Source organism: Pseudophryne corroboree, chromosome 2 (assembly GCF_028390025.1).
Source record: "Pseudophryne corroboree isolate aPseCor3 chromosome 2, aPseCor3.hap2, whole genome shotgun sequence".
NCBI classification, from domain to species: domain Eukaryota; kingdom Metazoa; phylum Chordata; class Amphibia; order Anura; family Myobatrachidae; genus Pseudophryne; species Pseudophryne corroboree.
In genome coordinates this window covers 297,531,767-297,552,809 of record NC_086445.1, presented here as the reverse complement: position 1 = coordinate 297,552,809, position 21,043 = coordinate 297,531,767, and the positions used below count along the sequence as shown (strand labels likewise).

The following is a 21,043-nucleotide window of genomic DNA, read 5'->3' as shown; positions in this document are numbered from 1 at the left end:
GCTGGTATGAATCTTGCCCTTGGATTAACAAAAATCCTTTCCTCGTACTGTCCGTCTCCTCTGGGCACAGTTTCTCTAACTGAGGTCTGGAGGAGGGGCATAGAGGGAGGAGCCAGTGCACACCAGATCTAAAGTCTTTCTTAAAGTGCCCATGTCTCCTGCGGAGCCAGTCTATCCCCATGGTCCTTACGGAGTCCCCAGCATTCTCTACGGACTACAAGATAAAGATTTACCGGTAGGTTTAAAATCTTATTTTTTTAGGGCAGAATAATATGTGCTGTTGTATGTGGAATGTGGCTTTGTGATAGAACCACAGCTTGACATATTTCCTTTGCAGTAACAGTAGCTACAGTAGCCAAAGCAACAGCTTCATGGCTTTGTGACATTCAGTCCCCTATGGCTAACTGTATATGCACCAATGTGTATTGCACTTTTATTGCTACAGATGTATCCTCATACATCAAGCCCCAATATGCTATGTGGTCCAGATTTTTCCTCATATATCAAGCCCCAATACGCTATGTGGTCCATTGGAACTCTGCTAACGTGGGGCATTATTTTCCCTTCTGAATATGGATTAGTTGCTGCCCTATTTTGACACATGTATGTATGTTGTGTGTGATTGAGCCTGTATACGGAGCAGAACAAAACTTGAAATGGAAAAATGCTGCAGATGCTGCATTGTAGCACTTCATATACACATTTAGAGACTATATGGGGCAAATGTATTAAGCTTGGAGAAGTGATAAAGTTAAAGGTGATAACGCACCAGCATGTCAGCTACTATCATTTTTCAATCCCAGCCTTTAACTTTACAGTTAGGAGCTAATTTGTCTGATGCGTTATCACCTTTCACTTTATCACTTCTCCAGGCTTAATACATCTTCCTCTCAGTCACACAGATATACAAGAGTCCTATATGAAATTGATCAGCACAGTCTCCTTGTGCTTCATAGTCATAGCGTGTTGCAACTAAGACACATTTTAGGCAAAAAAGACGGCCCAATTCTAGAAGATTGCCACATGACCTGATGTGTCATGATGGGTGGTTGGGCGCGACAGCAGCAATAATGTACAATATGAGGAAACATCTGTAAGTTTCCTGCACAGACAGACCGTATAAGACGCATGTAGTGCTTTCCTTTGTTAACTCTGCTGTCAGCATTCAATAGGAGTAAAAACTGCAATAATGAATGCAAAACCAGGCGTTTATTGTGGTATATATTAGGGCCGTTTTAAGTCCCACCAGCAATACTGCTGAAACCATTAGAGAAATGGCAAAACAACCCTTAAACCATCTATATGAATTTTCAGTGCGGCCAGTTGCTTAGTAACCCCACCCTCTAAAACTAGTGTATAATAAGGTTATTTAAACTACAAATCATCCAGATGCATTTCCACAATAGGTCAACCTCTAGTGGAGCAGTTCAGTTTAATTGGTCATGTGCTGTCGGAATGGTTCATTGGTAACACCAGCATATCTCTAATACAATAGTGATCATTTTACCTTACTGCCTAACATCACTTTTAATTAAATTGGTCTCTTTAGAAATTCATATGTAAACATGTCAAACCTTCGAACTAAGTGTAGAAGGTTTATTTGCGGAGCGTCGGGCTGTAAAATCTGGTGCTTCCAAATGTGTTTATGCTCAATATTAGGAAAGTGCAATGTTTTTATTAGTAAAAAAAAAACACTGACGTTTTAAATATTGAATATCATCAGAAGCACCTGGTTTGCAACCTGACACTACTTAAAGTTCATGGTTTCTGATATAGGTACATCTTTTACAGATCTTTTTGTTACCCATTATGGGGGTTATTCCGAGTTGTTCGCTCGCTAGCTGCTTTTAGCAGCATTGCACACGCTAAGCCGCCGCCCTCTGGGAGTGTATCTTAGCTTAGCAGAAGTGCGAACTAAAGATTAGCAGAATTGCAAATAGAAATTTCTTAGCAGTTTCCGAGTAGCTCCAGACTTGCTCAGCCATTGCGACCAGCTCAGTCCTTTTCGTTCCTGGTTTGACGTCACAAACACACCCAGCGTTTCCCAACCACTCCCCCGTTTCTCCAGCCACTCCTGCATTTTGCAACTCGAACGCCTGCGTTTTTCCGCACACTCCCATAAAACGGCCAGTTTCCGCCCAGAAGCACCCACTTCCTGTCAATCACACCACGATCAGCACAGCGATGAAAAAGCTTTGTTATGCCGTGAGTAAAATACCTAACTTTTGTGTAAAATAACTAAGCGCATGCGCTCTGCGAGCCTTGCACATGCGCAGTAAGTGACTAATCGCAGTATAGCGAAAATCGGCAACAAGCGAACAACTCGGAATGACCCCCTATATGTAGATACATGTAACATGGCAATACATACTTGTCCCGCGAATCAATCAAAAAGTGGGCAACATGTCCTGTTTGCCATATTGACTTTGTACAGTATATGTATTTCTCTCTACTGGCAGCTTCTGCAGATGTGTCTGAAAATGAAAAGAGAGTAATGTAAATAAAAATAATAATAATAATACTAAAACAATGTCTGAGAGTATCAAGCCTTGTTGTATTATGATTCATTTATTTTAAGAGTGATATTCCAGCAACTGATACTTATTTTTAAGGGGAAAACAAATTCATTTTAGAATTGTTTTTATTTTAGTTATTTAAACAGTTGGCATTTTTAGATAATTAGTAGCTGCTAGAAAGTACAGTGTGTTTTAGGTGATGAGTACGCTTGATTTCTAATTTAATCCTTTGAATTTTCCTACAATGTGTTATATCTTCCATTTGTGGTAACAGGATTTTATTTCAATTCTCGACACAAGAAGAGCTATTATAGGGAATTATTTAGATTACCTTTATGTAAACATCTGTTCATAGTAAAGCCACCTTACTCACATGGTTTCTATTCCATCCTCAGTCATTTAATTTGGAGTTAATCAGTTATGTCAATGTGATGATTATCTAAGCCTCTCATAACAAATATTTGTTCTCATGATGCTATTTTTCATATTTTACTGCGATCGGTAATAATCGGCACATGGGGTAAATCATGTTTTCCATATCTGTATTTCATTACTCCTGTTTTTGCATGTAATGTTTTGCATAATTAGTTCAGTTGCTATTATGCATGTGCGAGTACATAATGCTCAAATAAGTGCTCTCATCATGAAATAAAGTTAAACTAATTCCCACCACAAAATGAGCAAAATACAAAGCTTAGAGAGGCTTACATTAATACGTACTAGACTTTAGTTATGGCAACAAAAGGATGAGGTTCTAAACACCTGTGGCCTATTTGTGACAGTAAAGACAACTTTCCATTTGTACAGTATAGGGGGATTTATATGGGGATTAATTGGAATGTGTTTGAAGTATAAATGCATTCATCTGATCATACGAATTTGCTGGATATTGTGATTTTTTTTTTTAAATGTGATATAATTCTTCATAATGTAGTACTTTTTTGGATTATCTAGTTCTTATCTCGATAATTTAGTCTACCAGTGTTTCAAGGGAGATTGCACAGTACTGCTTTCAATGAAATACTAATTATTCATTTCTCTAACGTCCTAGTGGATGCTGGGGACTCCGTAAGGACCATGGGGAATAGACGGGCTCCGCAGGAGACATGTGCACTTTAAGAAATAATTTAGATTCTGGTGTGCTCTGGCTCCTCCCTCTGTCTCTCCTCCAGACCTCAGTTTGAATCTGTGCCCGGACGAGCTGGGTGCTGTTCAGTGAGCTCTCCTGAGCTTGCTGTAAGAAAGTATTTTGTTAGGTTTTTTATTTTCAGGGAGCTCTGCTGGCAACAGACTCCCTGCATCGTGGGACTGAGGGGAGAGAAGCAGCCCTACTCTCTGCAGATAGGTCCTGCTTCTTAGGCTACTGGACACCATTATCTCCAGAGGGATCGTACACAGGCTCTCACCCTCGTCGTCCGATCCCAGAGCCGCGACGCCGTCCCCCTCGTCGTCCGATCCCAGAGCCGCGCCGCCGTCCCCCTCGCAGAGCCGGAAGACAGAAGCCGGGTGAGCATAAGAAGCAAGAAGACTTCGAAATCGGCGGCAGAAGACTCCAGTCTTCACTGAGGTAGCGCACAGCACTGCAGCTGTGCGCCATTGCTCCCACATACACCCACATACTCCGGTCACTGTAAGGGTGCGGGGGGGAAGGGGGGCGCCCTGGGCAGCAATTAGGACCTCATGGCAAAAGTTGGACATATATACAGTTGGGCACCCGCCATAATATTGTACATAAACGCGGGACAGAAGCCCGCCGCTGAGGGGGCGGGGCTTCTTCCTCAGCACTCACCAGCGCCATTTTTTCTCCACAGCTCCGCTGAGAGGAAGCTCCGCAGGCTCTTCCCTGCAGATTCACGGTAGAAGAGGGTAAAAAAGAGAGGGGGGGGGCACATAATTAGGCGCAAAAATCATTATAACATCGGCTACTGGGTTAACACTAAGTTACTGTGTTATTCCTGGGTTATATAGCGCTGGGGTGTGTGCTGGCATACTCTCTCTCTGTCTCTCCAAAGGGCCTTGTGGGGGAACTGTCTTCAAAAAGAGCATCCCCTGTGTGTGTGGTGTGTCGGTACGCTTGTGTCGACATGTTTGAAGAGGAAGGCTATGTGGAAACAGAGCGGGAGCAAATGAATGTGGTGTCTCCGACAACGGCGCCGACACCTGATTGGATGGATATGTGGAAGGTTTTAAATGATAATGTTAATTCCTTGCATAAAAGCTTAGATAAAGCTGAAGCCTTAGGACAGTCAGGGTCTCAACCCGTGTCTGATCCTATGTCGCAGAGGCCGTCAGGGTCTCAGAAGCGCCCACTATCCCACATTGTTGACACTGATACCGACATGGATTCTGACTCCAGTGTCGATTACGATGATGCAAAGTTACAGCCTAAATTGGCTAAATCCATCCGTTATATGAGTATAGCAATTAAGGATGTGTTGCACATCACAGAGGAAACCCCAGTCCCTGACCAGAGGGTTCATATGTATGGGGAAAAAGGCAGGTGATGACCTTTCCCCCTTCACACGAGCTAAATGAGTTATGTGAAAAAACTTGGGAATCTCCAGATAAAAAACTGCAGATTTCTAAACGGATGCTTATGGCGTACCCTTTCCCGCCAACGGACAGGTTACGCTGGGAATCCTCCCCTAGAGTGGACAAAGCTTTAACACGCGTATCAAAGAGGGTAGCCCTGCCGTCACAGGATACGGCCACCCTGAAAGATGCTGCGGATAGAAAGCAAGAGGGTACCCTGAAGTCCATTTATACACATTCAGGTACCTTACTAAGGCTGGCAATTGCGTCGGCCTGGGTGTGTAGTGCTGTAGCAGCATGGACGGATACCTTATCTGAGGAACTTGAAACCTTAGACAAGGATACTATATTAATGACCCTGGGGCATATAAAAGACGCTGTCCTATATATGAGAGATGCTCAAAGAGACAGCCTACTGGGCTCTAGGATAAATGCTATGTCGATTTCTGCCAGAAGGGTCCTGTGGACTCGGCAATGGACAGGTGATGCCGACTCAAAAAAGCACATGGATGTTTTACCTTACAAGGGTGAGGAATTGTTTGGGGAGGGTCTCTTGGACCTGGTCTCCACAGCTACTGCTGGAAAGTCAATTTTTTTGCCATATGTTTCATCACAACCTAAGAAAGCACCGTATTACCAAATGCAGTCCTTTCGTTCACAAAAAGGCAAGAAAGTCCGAGGTGCGTCCTTTCTTGCCAGAGGCAGGGGCAGAGGAAGGAAGCTGCACAACGCAGCTAGTTTCCAGGAACAGAAGTCCTCCCCGGCTTCCATTAAATCCACCACATGACGCTGGGGCTCCACAGGCGGAGCTAGGCCCGGTGGGGGCGCATCTCCGAAATTTCAGTTACAAGTGGGTACACTCCCAGTTGGATCCCTGGGCAATAGAGATTGCGTCTCAGGGATACAAGCTGGAATTCGAAGAGATGCCCCCTCACCGTTACCTCAAATCGGCCCTGCCAGCTTCCCCCCACGAGAGGGAAATAGTGTTAACTGCAATTCACAAATTGTATCTTCAACAGGTTGTGGTCAAGGTTCCCCTCCTTCAACAAGGGAAGGGTTATTATTCGACCATGTTTGTGGTACCGAAACCGGACGGTTCGGTCAGACCCATATTGAATTTAAAATCACTGAACATATACCTGAAAAGGTTCAAGTTCAAGATAGAATCGCTCAGAGCGGTCATCACAAGCCTGGAAAGGGAGGGATTTTATGGTGTCTCTGGACATAAAGGATGCATACCTTCATGTTCCCATTTATCCACCTCATCAGGCGTACCTCAGATTTGTGGTGCAGGATTGTCATTACCAATTCCAGACCTTGCCGTTTGGGCTCTCCACGGCACCGAGAATATTTACCAAGGTAATGGCGGAAATGATGGTACTCCTGCGGAAGCAAGAGGTCACAATTATCCCATACTTGGACGATCTCCTCATAAAAACGAGGTCGAGAGCAGTTGCTGATCAGCGTAGCACGCTCTCTGGAAGTGTTAAAACAACACGGCTGGATTCTAAATATTACAAAGTCGCAGTTGATTCCTACGACTTGTCTGCCTTTCCTGGGCATGATTCTGGACACAGACCAGAAGAGGGTTTATCTCCCAATGGAGGAGGCTCAGGAGCTCATGACACTGGTCAGAGACCTATTAAAACCAAAAAAGGTGTCTGTGCATCACTGTACGCGAGTCCTGGGAAAGATGGTGGCATCATACGAGGCCATTCCCTTCGATAGGTTCAGTGGGATCTACTGGACAAGTGGTCCGGATCACATCTTCAGATGCATCGGTTAATCACCCTATCGCCCAGGGCCAGAGTGTCTCTCCTGTGGTGGCTGCACAGTGCTCACCTTCTCGAAGGTCGCAGATTCGGCATTCAGGACTGGGTCCTGGTGACCACGGATGCAAGCCTCAGAGGGTGGGGGGCAGTCACACAGGGAAGAAATTTCCAAGGTCTGTGGTCAAGTCAGGAGACTTGTCTTCACATCAACATCCTGGAACTAAGGGCCATATACAACGTCCTACGTCAAGCGGAGTCCCTACTTCGCGACCAACTGGTTCTGATTCAGTCAGACAACATCACCGCAGTGGCTCATGTGAACCGCCAAGGCGGCACAAGGAGCAGGGTGGCGATGGTTGAAGCCACCAGAATTCTTTGCTGGGCGGAGAATCACGTAAGCGCACTGTCAGCAGTGTTCATTCCGGGAGTGGACAACTGGGAAGCAGACTTCCTCAGCAGGCACGACCTACACCCGGGAGAGTGGGGACTTCATCAAGAAGTCTTCACGCAGGTTGCAAGTTGGTGGGAACTGCCACAGGTGGACATGATGGCATCCCGCCTCAACAAAAAACTACAGAGGTATTGCGCCAGGTCAAGAGACCCTCAGGCGATAGCTGTAGTTGCCCTGATGACACCGTGGGTGTTCCAGTCGGTCTATGTATTTCCTCCTCTTCCTCTCATACCCAAGGTGCTGAGAATCATAAGAAAAAGAGGCGTGAGAACAATACTCATTGTTCCGGATTGGCCAAGAAGGACTTGGTATCCAGATCTGCAAGGAATGCTCACAGAGGACCCGTGGCCTCTTCCTCTAAGACAGGACTTGTTGCAACAGGGGCCCTGTCTGTTCCAAGACTTACCGCAGCTGTGTTTGACGGCATGGCGGTTGAACGCCGGATCCTAGCAGAAAAAGGCATTCCGGATGAAGTTATTCCTACGCTGATGAAGGCTAGAAAGGATGTGACAGCTCAACATTATCACCGTATATGGCGAAAATATGTAGCTTGGTGTGAGGCCAGGAATGCCCCTACAGAGGAATTCCAGCTGGGCCGTTTCCTTCACTTCCTACAGTCGGGAGTGACTTTGGGCCTAAAATTGGGTTCCATTAAGGTCCAGATTTCGGTCCTATCCATTTTCTTTCAAAAAGAACTTGCTTCTCTGCCTGAAGTTCAGACGTTTGTAAAGGGAGTGCTGCATATTCAGCCCCCTTTTGTGCCTCCAGTGGCGCCTTGGGATCTTAACGTGGTGTTGAGTTTCCTGAAATCACACTGGTTTTAACCACTCAAAACGGTGGAATTTAAATATCTCACGTGGAAGGTGGTCATGCTATTAGCCTTGGCTTCGGCTAGGCGTGTGTCAGAATTGGCGGCTTTGTCACATAAAAGCCCTTATCTGGTTTTCCATGCGGATAGAGCAGAATTGCGGACCCGCCCACAATTTCTGCCCAAAGTGGTTTCATCCTTTCATATAAACCAACCTATTGTGGTGCCTGTGGCTACTACTGACTTGGAGGATTCTGAGTCACTGGATGTGGTCAGGGCTTTGAAGGTTTATGTAGCCAGAACGGCTAAGGTCAGGAAAACAGAATCTTTGTTTATCCTGTATGCTTCCAACAAGCTTGGGGCGCCTGCTTCAAAGCAAACTATTGCTCGCTGGATCTGTAACATGATTCAGCAGGCTCATTCTGCGGCTGGGTTGCCGCTGCCTAAATCAGTTAAGGCCCATTCCACAAGGAAGGTGGGCTCTTCTTGGGCGGCTGCCCGAGGGGTCTCGGCATTGCAGCTTTGCCGAGCAGCTACTTGGTCGGGTTCAAACACTTTTGCAAAGTTCTACAAGTTTGATACCCTGGCTGAGGAGGACCTTGTGTTTGCTCATTCGGTGCTGCAGAGTCATCCGCACTCTCCCGCCCGTTTGGGAGCTTTGGTATAATCCCCATGGTCCTTACGGAGTCCTCAGCATCCACTAGGACGTTAGAGAAACTAAGATTTTACTTACCGGTAAATCTATTTCTCGTAGTCCGTAGTGGATGCTGGGCGCCCGTCCCAAGTGCGGACTTCTTCTGCAATGCTTGTATTTAGTTATTGCTTAAATAGGGGTTATGTTGTAGTTGCATCAGGGTTGAGCTGATGCTCTGTTGTTGTTCATACTGTTAACTGGGTAAAGTTATCACAAGTTATACAGTGTGGCTGGTATGAGTCTTACCCTGGATTCTCAAAATCCTTTCCTTGTACTGTCAGCTCTTCCGGGCACAGTTTCTCTAACTGAGGTCTGGAGGAGGGACATAGAGGGAGGAGCCAGAGCACACCAGAATCTAAATTATTTCTTAAAGTGCCCATGTCTCCTGTGGAGCCCGTCTATTCCCCAGGGTCCTTACGGAGTCCCCAGCATCCACTACGGACTACGAGAAATAGATTTACCGGTACGTAAAATCTTATTTTTTTGATTATCATTGTGTAAAGCAGTAATGGCTAACCTTGACACTCCAGCTGTAGTTGAACTACACATCCCAGCATGCCCTGCATCAGTTTTAGCATGGCCAAATAACAAAACTAGCAGGGCATGCTGGAATGTGTAGTTCAACAACAGCTGGAGTGTGAAGCTTAGCCATCACTGGTGTAAAGGGTATTGATTCATGCAATTATTATTTTGTTTTTTTATGGTACCTTTAAAGCTTGTTGTTGCAGGATTCCTTCATTTGCCCCACAAAGCTATTCAACGAAAGTGCTTTGCTAGTGGTGTCAGGCTGTACAATGGTATTACTTATTGTGAGGTGTATATAATGTTACTTATACATAGTGTATAGCTAGCTGTTTAGAATGCAACATGACTATCACCCTGTGTCCTCATTGAGGCACTAGTTGCATCTGAAATAATATACATTCTCGGGAGTATTGGTCAATGCCCCATTATATCTCCATGAAGTCCTTTGCCTGATATTTGTTTAGGTCCCCTTTTGACCATAAATAACTCAAAATATCTGACTAGCGAAATCAGAGCATCTAAAGATCCACTGGGTCCTGGATGGTGCCCTAATGATTAATCCGTCTTTTGTATCGCTGGTGCTCATAAAACACTGGTCTGCTTGCAGATTGTGTGTAGGGGTGGTCTTCTGTTTGCCGGCGGTCGGGCTCCCGGCGCTCAGTATAGCGAGCCCGCAAGGGGCTCATTTGCGCTCGCCAAGCTGTCGGTAAGCCGGCGGTCGGGCTCCCGGCGCCGGGATGCTGGTCGCCGGGAGCCCGACCGCCGGCCAGCCGTAGTGAACCCGTGTGTAGGGAATGGCACATCGGGCTTATTTTGCTGCTACATACAGTAACACAGACATATATGCTGTACTTATCAGCATGTCACACCAATTTGTGTCGCAGAGCTTAATAGCGAAGTTTGACTCGTCCAACGTGGATATGAAAACGAATAACCGTCTTACTGTACTTCTGCTTCATTTGCTAACACACAAACTTTAATTAGAAAATGACAATGAAAGTTAAACATACAATCTAGACTTATTTTTCTACAAATGATATACAGCATAAAACGTTGTAGGATGTTTGGATTATTTTTGGCTTTCTTAACTTAGCTTTAAAATGTATAACTTGTTTTCTGGGAACATTTTGCCTTTAGTAACAACAGTTTTCTTTCTCTGAACTCAATTATTGATCATTTTATTTATTCATGTTTTCTTCTTCCTAAGACCACAGTATTTCAAAATAATTGAAGAGTGTGTATCCCAAATAGTTTTACATCGAAGTGGTGTAGACCCTGATTTCACATACAGAAAAAGATTAGATGTGGATTTTAGTTACTTGCTGGGTAAGTCTTCAAGGCATTTGCTCAGCTGAATTGTTGGAACTTTACCCTGTTGCTTTTACCGATATCCATCATGTTCTACTGTATATTTCTCTTATTTTGTAGATGTCTGTATTGACAAAGCAAAGACTGAAGAATTTGAAGAGCGATATCTGGAAATGAACAAAAAAGTGTGTACCACTATATTCATTATCAGAATTAGTAGGGTGTGGGAAGTAAGGTTGTTGGGCCATTATGAAAGCAACTCTATTTTATAGAAATAAATACTATGTGCATGTAGAATGGCGATAGGATCCATTTCATCTGTAAATGTGATGCACACAAGCAGTATATAATAGCATTAGGTAATTTCATATAGTCCTTAATGTTCTGCTGTGTAACCACAGTGCCAACTGACCGGACCTGGAATCTCTTATGTCCGATTTAATGTATGCCCTATTTTGTTATCGCCAGTAACAACAATGCATACTGTATGCAGTATACAATTTACTGTTAAACATACTATAAAACAATATTTTTATTTTTATGAATCTGCCATTTGTCATATCCAATTTACTTTTATCCGAAGATGTAAACACAGTATGGATTTCTCAGTCTTTGGCATTTCAATTCTTTCAATTCCCATGAATCTCGGGGACTCCACAGGATATTTCTTTTCTCAACAATGAGACAGTAATGCAGTGAAACCTCTTCATTATTGGAGATTTATTTTTACAATATGTGACTTAATCTCTTCTGTTTTTAATCTGTCTCCATGATTCAGAATGTCATGGGCATAGGGAGATGCACATTCATCTTGGTTTTTTCCCCATTTGAACAATGAGCATGATTATTTTATAGCAATATAAAGCATAAATATTATGCCCAAAACATTTTTTTTTCCACAAATAAAATAATAATAATGTAAATTAACAACTGAGACCAGTATCCAATCGCATGCAGTAATTTACCGCTCAGCAAACATGGATTTAATATCCCAGTGGTATTACCAGGCTTTCTGTTTATACAGTAGTCCATTTTCCTCGTGCAGTAAATGACCTGTGTTCAGCAGATAACACATGAGATCCATAAGATCCTGGGCCCATGCGTTATCATGAAACACGGGTCTCATTGCAGCAGCTTATCGCCTCAGGCACCCAAAGCATTATCCCCGATAAATACTACTAATCTGGGCTAATTGGTTAGCCCCAGGCTGATACATTAGCTGCGGTTAATTACCGCAGCTAATTGGATACCGGGCTTTTAACATGTGCAAGTGACATAGGTTAAATATGTCACTAATCATATATGTGTATCTAGAAAACTGCTGTAATTTGTTCTACTATGTTAAGTTTTCACATTCAAGAAGACATGTTAGCCATTTTATGCAGATGTGTCCTCATACATCTTTACTGCGATCCAGCAAGGCTTACTCTAGCACGCTCCCTCTACGCACCACAGCAAGCTTATGCATTGCGGCCACAGGTAGTGGAGAAGCAGTGCCCCGCTGCCCTACATTACAGAGGGACCCGGCGACACCTGTTAGGAACAAATAGCGGGGAGCTGTGCCCACACAACCCATTATTGTAAGCCCAGTTTGCCGCCAGGTTTGCAGGAGGGAATAGTAACATACAATGGGATGTGACTGCCACGCTGTGCTACGAGGCATGCACATCGCAACAGCGCCATGGTAAGACGCCATTTGGGGAAAAATGTGTGTGGACACATCTGTAGATGTACATACACTATGGGGTATATTCAATACCTGTCCGGTCCTTTCCGATGGAAAGGACCCGACATGTTAGTATTCAGTGAGCCAGGTTGTCGGGATCGGCCAAATCCAACAGTAGGATTTGGCCGCTCCCGACAACCTGGGGATGCTGGGGAGGCAGATACCGGTCAATCCTCATTAATGCTCCACTACTCACCTGGTCGCCGTCCACACTCAGTCCATCCCCACTCTACTCCCGGTCCCTGGCACCCGTCCCCGCTCAGTCCGTCCCCGCTCCTCTCCTCTCCCGGTCCCCGGCACCCGTTCATGCTCAGTCCGTCCTCGCTCCTCTCCCGGTCCCCGGTACCCATCCCCGCTGAGTCTGTCCCCGCTCTTCTCCTCACATGGTCCCATTACCCTCATAACCTGTCCCCGCTCCCACGTCTCATCTCCCCGGTTCCAACAATGTAAATACAACTTTAAAAAAAAGTCGGATTGACATTGTCGGAACCTTGGCCAAAACTGTTCACAATCCATGAATAGGTCAGAACCCCTTCCGACCTAAACCTGTCGGAAACTGCCGTCTTTCCGACAAGACGGCAGCTTCCGACACTTATTGGATACACCCGTATAAGTGTATAATTGAGTCCATTAGAATATGTTAAGTGTTCCAAACAGCTAGGTGGCCTCAGTGAAAAGTTCTGCATAACAGTTACATTTTCCCCTGATTTGTGATCCCTTTTGTGTTGTTCATGCCCTCTTATACTGGTATCAGCTTACTCTTAAGCCCCGTACACACTGGGCGATACACTAGATGATATGAACGTAAATATCTATTGTTCAAATTATCTAGTGTGTAGGCACCCGCAGTTCGTTCTCTTTCAGGCAGTATCTACCAAACATGCAGCTCAACTTTAACTATATTGTTGAGCTGCAGGTTCGGGGAGTGCGGGGGATGACATTACTGAATGCTATCGTACAATGATATACAGGTTGAGTATCCCATATCCAAATATTCCGAAATACGGAATATTCCGAAATACGAACTTTTTTGAGTGAGATTGAGATAGTGAAACCTTTGTTTTCTGATGGCTCAATGTACACAAACTTTGTTTAATATACAGTTATTAAAAATATTGTATTAAATGACCTTCAGGCTTTGTGTATAAGGTGTATATGAAACATAAATGAATTGTGTGAATGTATACACACTTTGTTTAATGCACAAAGTTATAAAAAATATTGGCTATAATGACCTTCAGGCTGTGTGTATAAAGTGTATATGTAACATAAATGCATTCTGTGCTTAGATTTAGGTCCCATCACCATGATATCTCATTATGGTATGCAATTATTCCAAAATACGGAAAATTCCCATATCCAAAATACCTCTGGTCCCAAGCATTTTGGATAAGGGAGACTCACCCTTTAGTTCAGTGTGTATGCACTGACGATCTTCCCTAATTAGCACTAGCGCTTTTCTTCGGCAGGGTCCACAGGTTATCCACAGGATAACAATGGGATATGATGAAGCGACAGCGAATTTGCACCAATCGGTCAAAGCTTTCCCGCCTCCCAGCATGCAACGGGCCCGTCCATATATCCCTGCCTCCTGGCTCAGGCAAATCAGTTTTTTGTTTGGTGCGGCAGGAGCTGGACCATGGTCAGAGGGCTGCTGGTTTTTAGCAGCCCTAAGCTTTCTTATATTTTTATAGTCTTACTATTTTTCTGAGCTATCTTTCTAAACAGCGTCTTATACGTACCTTAGAAAGAGTCACTCCAACAACTCTCCGCCAGGTCGCGACAACACTTACCCACCAGTGCTGTTTCGGCGGGCGTCTGTGTCGGATATACTAGCAGGTCCAGCAGACGTTACCAGGCTGTGGCCGGATCACGGGGAGAAGGTAAGGTATCGGTTCCGCTTAGAAGGGGAATATGGACAGAGCCACACTGTTTTGGAAGGAGACTACAAAACAGTCGATGATGCGGCTGCCACCTCGGGTGCACCAGCTCTAGGCCTTAGGGATCAGATGCTCCAGGAATAGTATGAGGCCGCAATCCCTAGGGTTGATGTCAGCAGTGGGGAGTCAGACGCTCTCTTGGTCGCCCCTCCCCCCGGTTCATGACCAGCTTCCTCCGAGTCTCCCGTCATGAACTGTTTTTCTGCTTCCGTCTAAAACGCTGTACATGAAGGGGACCCAGTCGCAGCATAGGCAGCTGTGTGACGGGTGCGTCTGTGTTCACTGAGCGTCTGTGTTCACTATAGGTTCATGAAGCGGCAGTGTACACTAGTAGCGTCTGGATCCACTCAGCGTTCACTAACGTATTGATTGGTCCTGAAAGCGAGGTGAGTCTCCCTGTATCCCACTCTACTTAGTACGGGTGATACAGCACTATGTCTCTACCTTTTTGAGTATGAATAGTTAGATAAGTGCCTATTGCATATGAGTCTGTATACATTTACTGTTGTTTCTTTCGCTATGCGTCTGAATACCGAATATATCTGTTTAAACATGATTCAGTAATATGTTCTCCTACATATTTGAAATGTAGTTGTAGTTGATGTGCTCATATTGCTTATTTCTCTTACTTCCTAGAGTATGCTGGGGACTCCGTAAGGACCATGGGGTATAGACGGGCTCCGCAGGAGATATGGTCACTATAAAGAACTTTAGAATGGGTGTGCACTGGGTCCTCCCTCTATGGCCCTCCTCCAGACCTCAGTTAGATCCTGTGCCCAGAGGAGATTGGGTGCATTACAGGGGAGCTCTCCTGAGTTTCTCTGATAAAGAATTTTGTTAGGTTTTTTATTTTCAGGGAGCACTGCTGGCAACAGGCTCCCTGCATCGTGGGACTGAGGAGAGAGAAGCAGACCTACCTAAGTGATAGGCTCTGCTTCTTAGGCTACTGGACACCATTAGCTCCAGAGCGAGTCGGAACGCAGGTCTCCCCTCGCTGTTCGTCCCGGAGCCGCGCCGCCGTCCTCCTCGCAAAGCCGGAAGATAGAAGCCGGGTGAGTATAAGAAGAAAAGAAGACTTCAAGGCAGCAGAAGACTTCAGATCTTCACTGAGGTAAGTGCGCAGCGGTAACGGAGGTAAGGGTAGAGGAAAAAGAGCACCTGCTCTAGCTAGTTCCCAGGAGCAGAAGTCCTCCGCGGCTTCTTCTAAATCCACCGCATGACGCTGGGGCTCCACTGAGGGAGACCGCACCGGTGGGGGCACGTCTTCGACTCTTCAGCCAGGTCTGGGTTCTGTCAGACGTGGATCCTTGGGCGATAGATATTGTATCCCAAGGCTACAAACTGGAATTCGAAGAGGTGTCCCCTCGCCGATATTTCAAGTCGGCCTTGCCAGCTTCTTCCCCAGAGAGGGAAGTAGTGTTAGCTGCAATTCAAAAACTGTGTAACAACAGCAAGTGATTGTCAAGGTTCCCCTAGTCCAACAGGGGAAAGGGTACTATTCGACCCTGTTCGTGGTCCCGAAGCCGGATGTATGCGGTCAGACCCATTTTAAATCTTAAAATCCCTAAACCTGTACTTGAAAAAGTTCAAATTCAAGATGGAATCGCTCCGGGCTGTGATATCCAGTCAGGATGGGGGGGATTTTATGGTGTCACTCGACATAAAGGATGCATACCTCCATGTCCCCATATATTCTCCTCATCAGGCGTACCTGAGATTCGCTGTACAGGACTGTCATTACCAGTTTCAGACGTTGCCGCTTGCGCTTTCCACGGCCCCGATGATTTTCACCAAGGTGATGGCGGAGATAATGGTGCTTCTGCGCAGTCAGGGAGTCACAATTATCCCATACTTGGACGATCTCCTGATAAAAGCAAGATCGAGAGATCAATTGCAGAAGAGCGTGTCGCTCTTCCTGAGAGTGCTACAACAACACGGTTGGATTCTCAATATGCCAAAGTCACAATTGATTCCAACGACTCGACTATCATTCCTAGGCATGATTCTGGTCACGGAACGAAAGAGGGTTTTTCTCCCGATGGAAAAAGCCCAGGACCTCCAGAACATGGTCAGAGACTTGCTAAAACCAAAAAGAGTGTCTGTTCATCAATGCACTCGAGTTCTGGGGAAAATGGTGGCAGCCTACGAGGCCATCCCCTTCGGCTTATTTCATGCAAGGACGTTTCAGTGGGACCTCCTGGACAAGAAGATAAGCCTGTCCCCCCGAGCCAGGGTGTCTCTCCTGTGGTGGCTGCAAAGTGCTCACCTTCTAGAGGGTCGCAGGTTTGGCATTCAAGACTGGGTTCTGGTGACCACGGACGCGAGCCTCCGAGGATGGGGAGTAGTCACATAAAGAAGAAATTTTCATGGGCTCTTGTCAAGCCAGGAGGTTTGTCTACACATCAACGTATTGGAATTGAGGGCCATATACAACGGCCTACTACAAGCGGAGAATCTTCGTGACCTACCAGTTCTGATTCAATCAGACAACGTCACAGCCGTGGCTCATGTGAACTGCCAAGGCGGGACAAGGAGCAGAGTGGCAATGGTGGAAGCCACCAGGATTCTTCGCTGGGCGTAAAATCACGTAAGCGCTCTGTCAGCGGTTTTCATTCTGGGAACGGACAACTGGGAAGCAGACTTCCTCGGCAGACACGATCTCCTTCCAGGAGAGTGGGGACTTCATCAAGATGTTTTTACAGAGATAACAAGTCTTTGGGGAATTCCTCACATAGACATGATGGCGTCACGCCTCAACAAGAAGCTTCGGAGGTATTGTGCCAGGTCAAGGGACCCTCAGGCAGTAGCGGTGGACGCCCTGGTGACACCTTGGGTGTTTCAGTCGGTCTATGTGTTCCCTCCTCTTTCTCTCATCTCAAGAATATTGAGAATCATAAGACAAAAAAGAGTGAAAACAATCCTCATTGTTCCAGATTGGCCTCGAAGGGCCTGGTATTCAGATCTTCAGGAGATGCTCACAGAAGATCCATGGCCTCTTCCTCTCAGGGAGGACCTGTTACAACAGGGGCCCTGCGTGTTCCAAGACGTACCGCGGTTACGTTTGACGGCATGGCGGTTGAACACCGAACAGTCGATGATGCGGCTGCCACCTCGGGTGCACCAGCTCTAGGCCTTAGGGATCAGATGCTCCAGGAATAGTATGAGGCCGCAATCCCTAGGGTTGATGTCAGCAGTGGGGAGTCAGACGCTCTCTTGGTCGCCCCTCCCCCCGGTTCATGACCAGCTTCCTCCGAGTCTCCCGTCATGAACTGTTTTTCTGCTTCCGTCTAAAACGCTGTACATGAAGGGGACCCAGTCGCAGCATAGGCAGCTGTGTGACGGGTGCGTCTGTGTTCACTGAGCGTCTGTGTTCACTATAGGTTCATGAAGCGGCAGTGTACACTAGTAGCGTCTGGATCCACTCAGCGTTCACTAACGTATTGATTGGTCCTGAAAGCGAGGTGAGTCTCCCTGTATCCCACTCTACTTAGTACGGGTGATACAGCACTATGTCTCTACCTTTTTGAGTATGAATAGTTAGATAAGTGCCTATTGCATATGAGTCTGTATACATTTACTGTTGTTTCTTTCGCTATGCGTCTGAATACCGAATATATCTGTTTAAACATGATTCAGTAATATGTTCTCCTACATATTTGAAATGTAGTTGTAGTTGATGTGCTCATATTGCTTATTTCTCTTACTTCCTAGAGTATGCTGGGGACTCCGTAAGGACCATGGGGTATAGACGGGCTCCGCAGGAGATATGGTCACTATAAAGAACTTTAGAATGGGTGTGCACTGGGTCCTCCCTCTATGGCCCTCCTCCAGACCTCAGTTAGATCCTGTGCCCAGAGGAGATTGGGTGCATTACAGGGGAGCTCTCCTGAGTTTCTCTGATAAAGAATTTTGTTAGGTTTTTTATTTTCAGGGAGCACTGCTGGCAACAGGCTCCCTGCATCGTGGGACTGAGGAGAGAGAAGCAGACCTACCTAAGTGATAGGCTCTGCTTCTTAGGCTACTGGACACCATTAGCTCCAGAGCGAGTCGGAACGCAGGTCTCCCCTCGCTGTTCGTCCCGGAGCCGCGCCGCCGTCCTCCTCGCAAAGCCGGAAGATAGAAGCCGGGTGAGTATAAGAAGAAAAGAAGACTTCAAGGCAGCAGAAGACTTCAGATCTTCACTGAGGTAAGTGCGCAGCGGTAACGGAGGTAAGGGTAGAGGAAAAAGAGCACCTGCTCTAGCTAGTTCCCAGGAGCAGAAGTCCTCCGCGGCTTCTTCTAAATCCACCGCATGACGCTGGGGCTCCACTGAGGGAGACCGCACCGGTGGGGGCACGTCTTCGACTCTTCAGCCAGGTCTGGGTTCTGTCAGACGTGGATCCTTGGGCGATAGATATTGTATCCCAAGGCTACAAACTGGAATTCGAAGAGGTGTCCCCTCGCCGATATTTCAAGTCGGCCTTGCCAGCTTCTTCCCCAGAGAGGGAAGTAGTGTTAGCTGCAATTCAAAAACTGTGTAACAACAGCAAGTGATTGTCAAGGTTCCCCTAGTCCAACAGGGGAAAGGGTACTATTCGACCCTGTTCGTGGTCCCGAAGCCGGATGTATGCGGTCAGACCCATTTTAAATCTTAAAATCCCTAAACCTGTACTTGAAAAAGTTCAAATTCAAGATGGAATCGCTCCGGGCTGTGATATCCAGTCAGGATGGGGGGGATTTTATGGTGTCACTCGACATAAAGGATGCATACCTCCATGTCCCCATATATTCTCCTCATCAGGCGTACCTGAGATTCGCTGTACAGGACTGTCATTACCAGTTTCAGACGTTGCCGCTTGCGCTTTCCACGGCCCCGATGATTTTCACCAAGGTGATGGCGGAGATAATGGTGCTTCTGCGCAGTCAGGGAGTCACAATTATCCCATACTTGGACGATCTCCTGATAAAAGCAAGATCGAGAGATCAATTGCAGAAGAGCGTGTCGCTCTTCCTGAGAGTGCTACAACAACACGGTTGGATTCTCAATATGCCAAAGTCACAATTGATTCCAACGACTCGACTATCATTCCTAGGCATGATTCTGGTCACGGAACGAAAGAGGGTTTTTCTCCCGATGGAAAAAGCCCAGGACCTCCAGAACATGGTCAGAGACTTGCTAAAACCAAAAAGAGTGTCTGTTCATCAATGCACTCGAGTTCTGGGGAAAATGGTGGCAGCCTACGAGGCCATCCCCTTCGGCTTATTTCATGCAAGGACGTTTCAGTGGGACCTCCTGGACAAGAAGATAAGCCTGTCCCCCCGAGCCAGGGTGTCTCTCCTGTGGTGGCTGCAAAGTGCTCACCTTCTAGAGGGTCGCAGGTTTGGCATTCAAGACTGGGTTCTGGTGACCACGGACGCGAGCCTCCGAGGATGGGGAGTAGTCACATAAAGAAGAAATTTTCATGGGCTCTTGTCAAGCCAGGAGGTTTGTCTACACATCAACGTATTGGAATTGAGGGCCATATACAACGGCCTACTACAAGCGGAGAATCTTCGTGACCTACCAGTTCTGATTCAATCAGACAACGTCACAGCCGTGGCTCATGTGAACTGCCAAGGCGGGACAAGGAGCAGAGTGGCAATGGTGGAAGCCACCAGGATTCTTCGCTGGGCGTAAAATCACGTAAGCGCTCTGTCAGCGGTTTTCATTCTGGGAACGGACAACTGGGAAGCAGACTTCCTCGGCAGACACGATCTCCTTCCAGGAGAGTGGGGACTTCATCAAGATGTTTTTACAGAGATAACAAGTCTTTGGGGAATTCCTCACATAGACATGATGGCGTCACGCCTCAACAAGAAGCTTCGGAGGTATTGTGCCAGGTCAAGGGACCCTCAGGCAGTAGCGGTGGACGCCCTGGTGACACCTTGGGTGTTTCAGTCGGTCTATGTGTTCCCTCCTCTTTCTCTCATCTCAAGAATATTGAGAATCATAAGACAAAAAAGAGTGAAAACAATCCTCATTGTTCCAGATTGGCCTCGAAGGGCCTGGTATTCAGATCTTCAGGAGATGCTCACAGAAGATCCATGGCCTCTTCCTCTCAGGGAGGACCTGTTACAACAGGGGCCCTGCGTGTTCCAAGACGTACCGCGGTTACGTTTGACGGCATGGCGGTTGAACACCGAATCCTAGCTGGGAAAGGTATTCCGGAGGAAGTCATCCCTACTCTGATAAAGGCTAGGAAGGAGGTGACGGAAAAACATTATCACCATATCTGGAGGAAATATGTTTCTTGGTGTGAAGCCAAAAATGCTCCTACGGAATATTTCCATCGGGGCCGTTTTCTCCACTTTCTACAGACAGGAGTGTATATGGGCCTAAAATTAGGCTCCATTAAGGTACATATTTCGGCCCTGTCTATTTTCTTTCAGAACGAATTGGCTTCTCTCCCAGAAGTCCAGACTTTTGTAAAGGGAGTGCTGCACATCCAGCCTCCTTTTATGCCCCCAGTGGCACCTTGGGACCTTAACTTGGTGTTACGGTTCCTGAAGTCTCACTGGTTTGAACCTCTTCAAACGGTTGAATTGAAATTTCTCACTTGGAAGGTGGTCATGTTGTTGGCCTTGGCATCTGCAAGGCGGGTGTCTGAATTGGCGGCCTTGTCTCACAAGAGCCCCTGTTTGACCTTCCATGTGGATAGAGCAGACTTGAGGACTCGTCCTCAATTTTTGCCTAAGGTGGTTTCTTCATTTTATATGAACCAACCTATTGTGGTGCCTGTGGCTACGGGTGAC

The 21,043-nt window shown here is 46.3% G+C and overlaps 1 protein-coding gene across 6 annotated transcripts in view; it reads left to right on the top strand.

The window, feature by feature from the left end:
* DIAPH3 (diaphanous related formin 3) overlaps window positions 1-21,043 on the top strand; it is a 1,416,707-nt gene that overhangs the window by 676,998 nt on the left and 718,666 nt on the right. For all 6 annotated transcript variants that reach the window (XM_063952903.1, XM_063952906.1, XM_063952905.1 and 3 more), the window contains 2 exons: window positions 10,506-10,624; window positions 10,727-10,791. In XM_063952903.1, coding sequence (XP_063808973.1) covers window positions 10,506-10,624; window positions 10,727-10,791 — 184 coding nt within the window. The remainder of the gene's footprint in view (window positions 1-10,505; window positions 10,625-10,726; window positions 10,792-21,043) is intronic.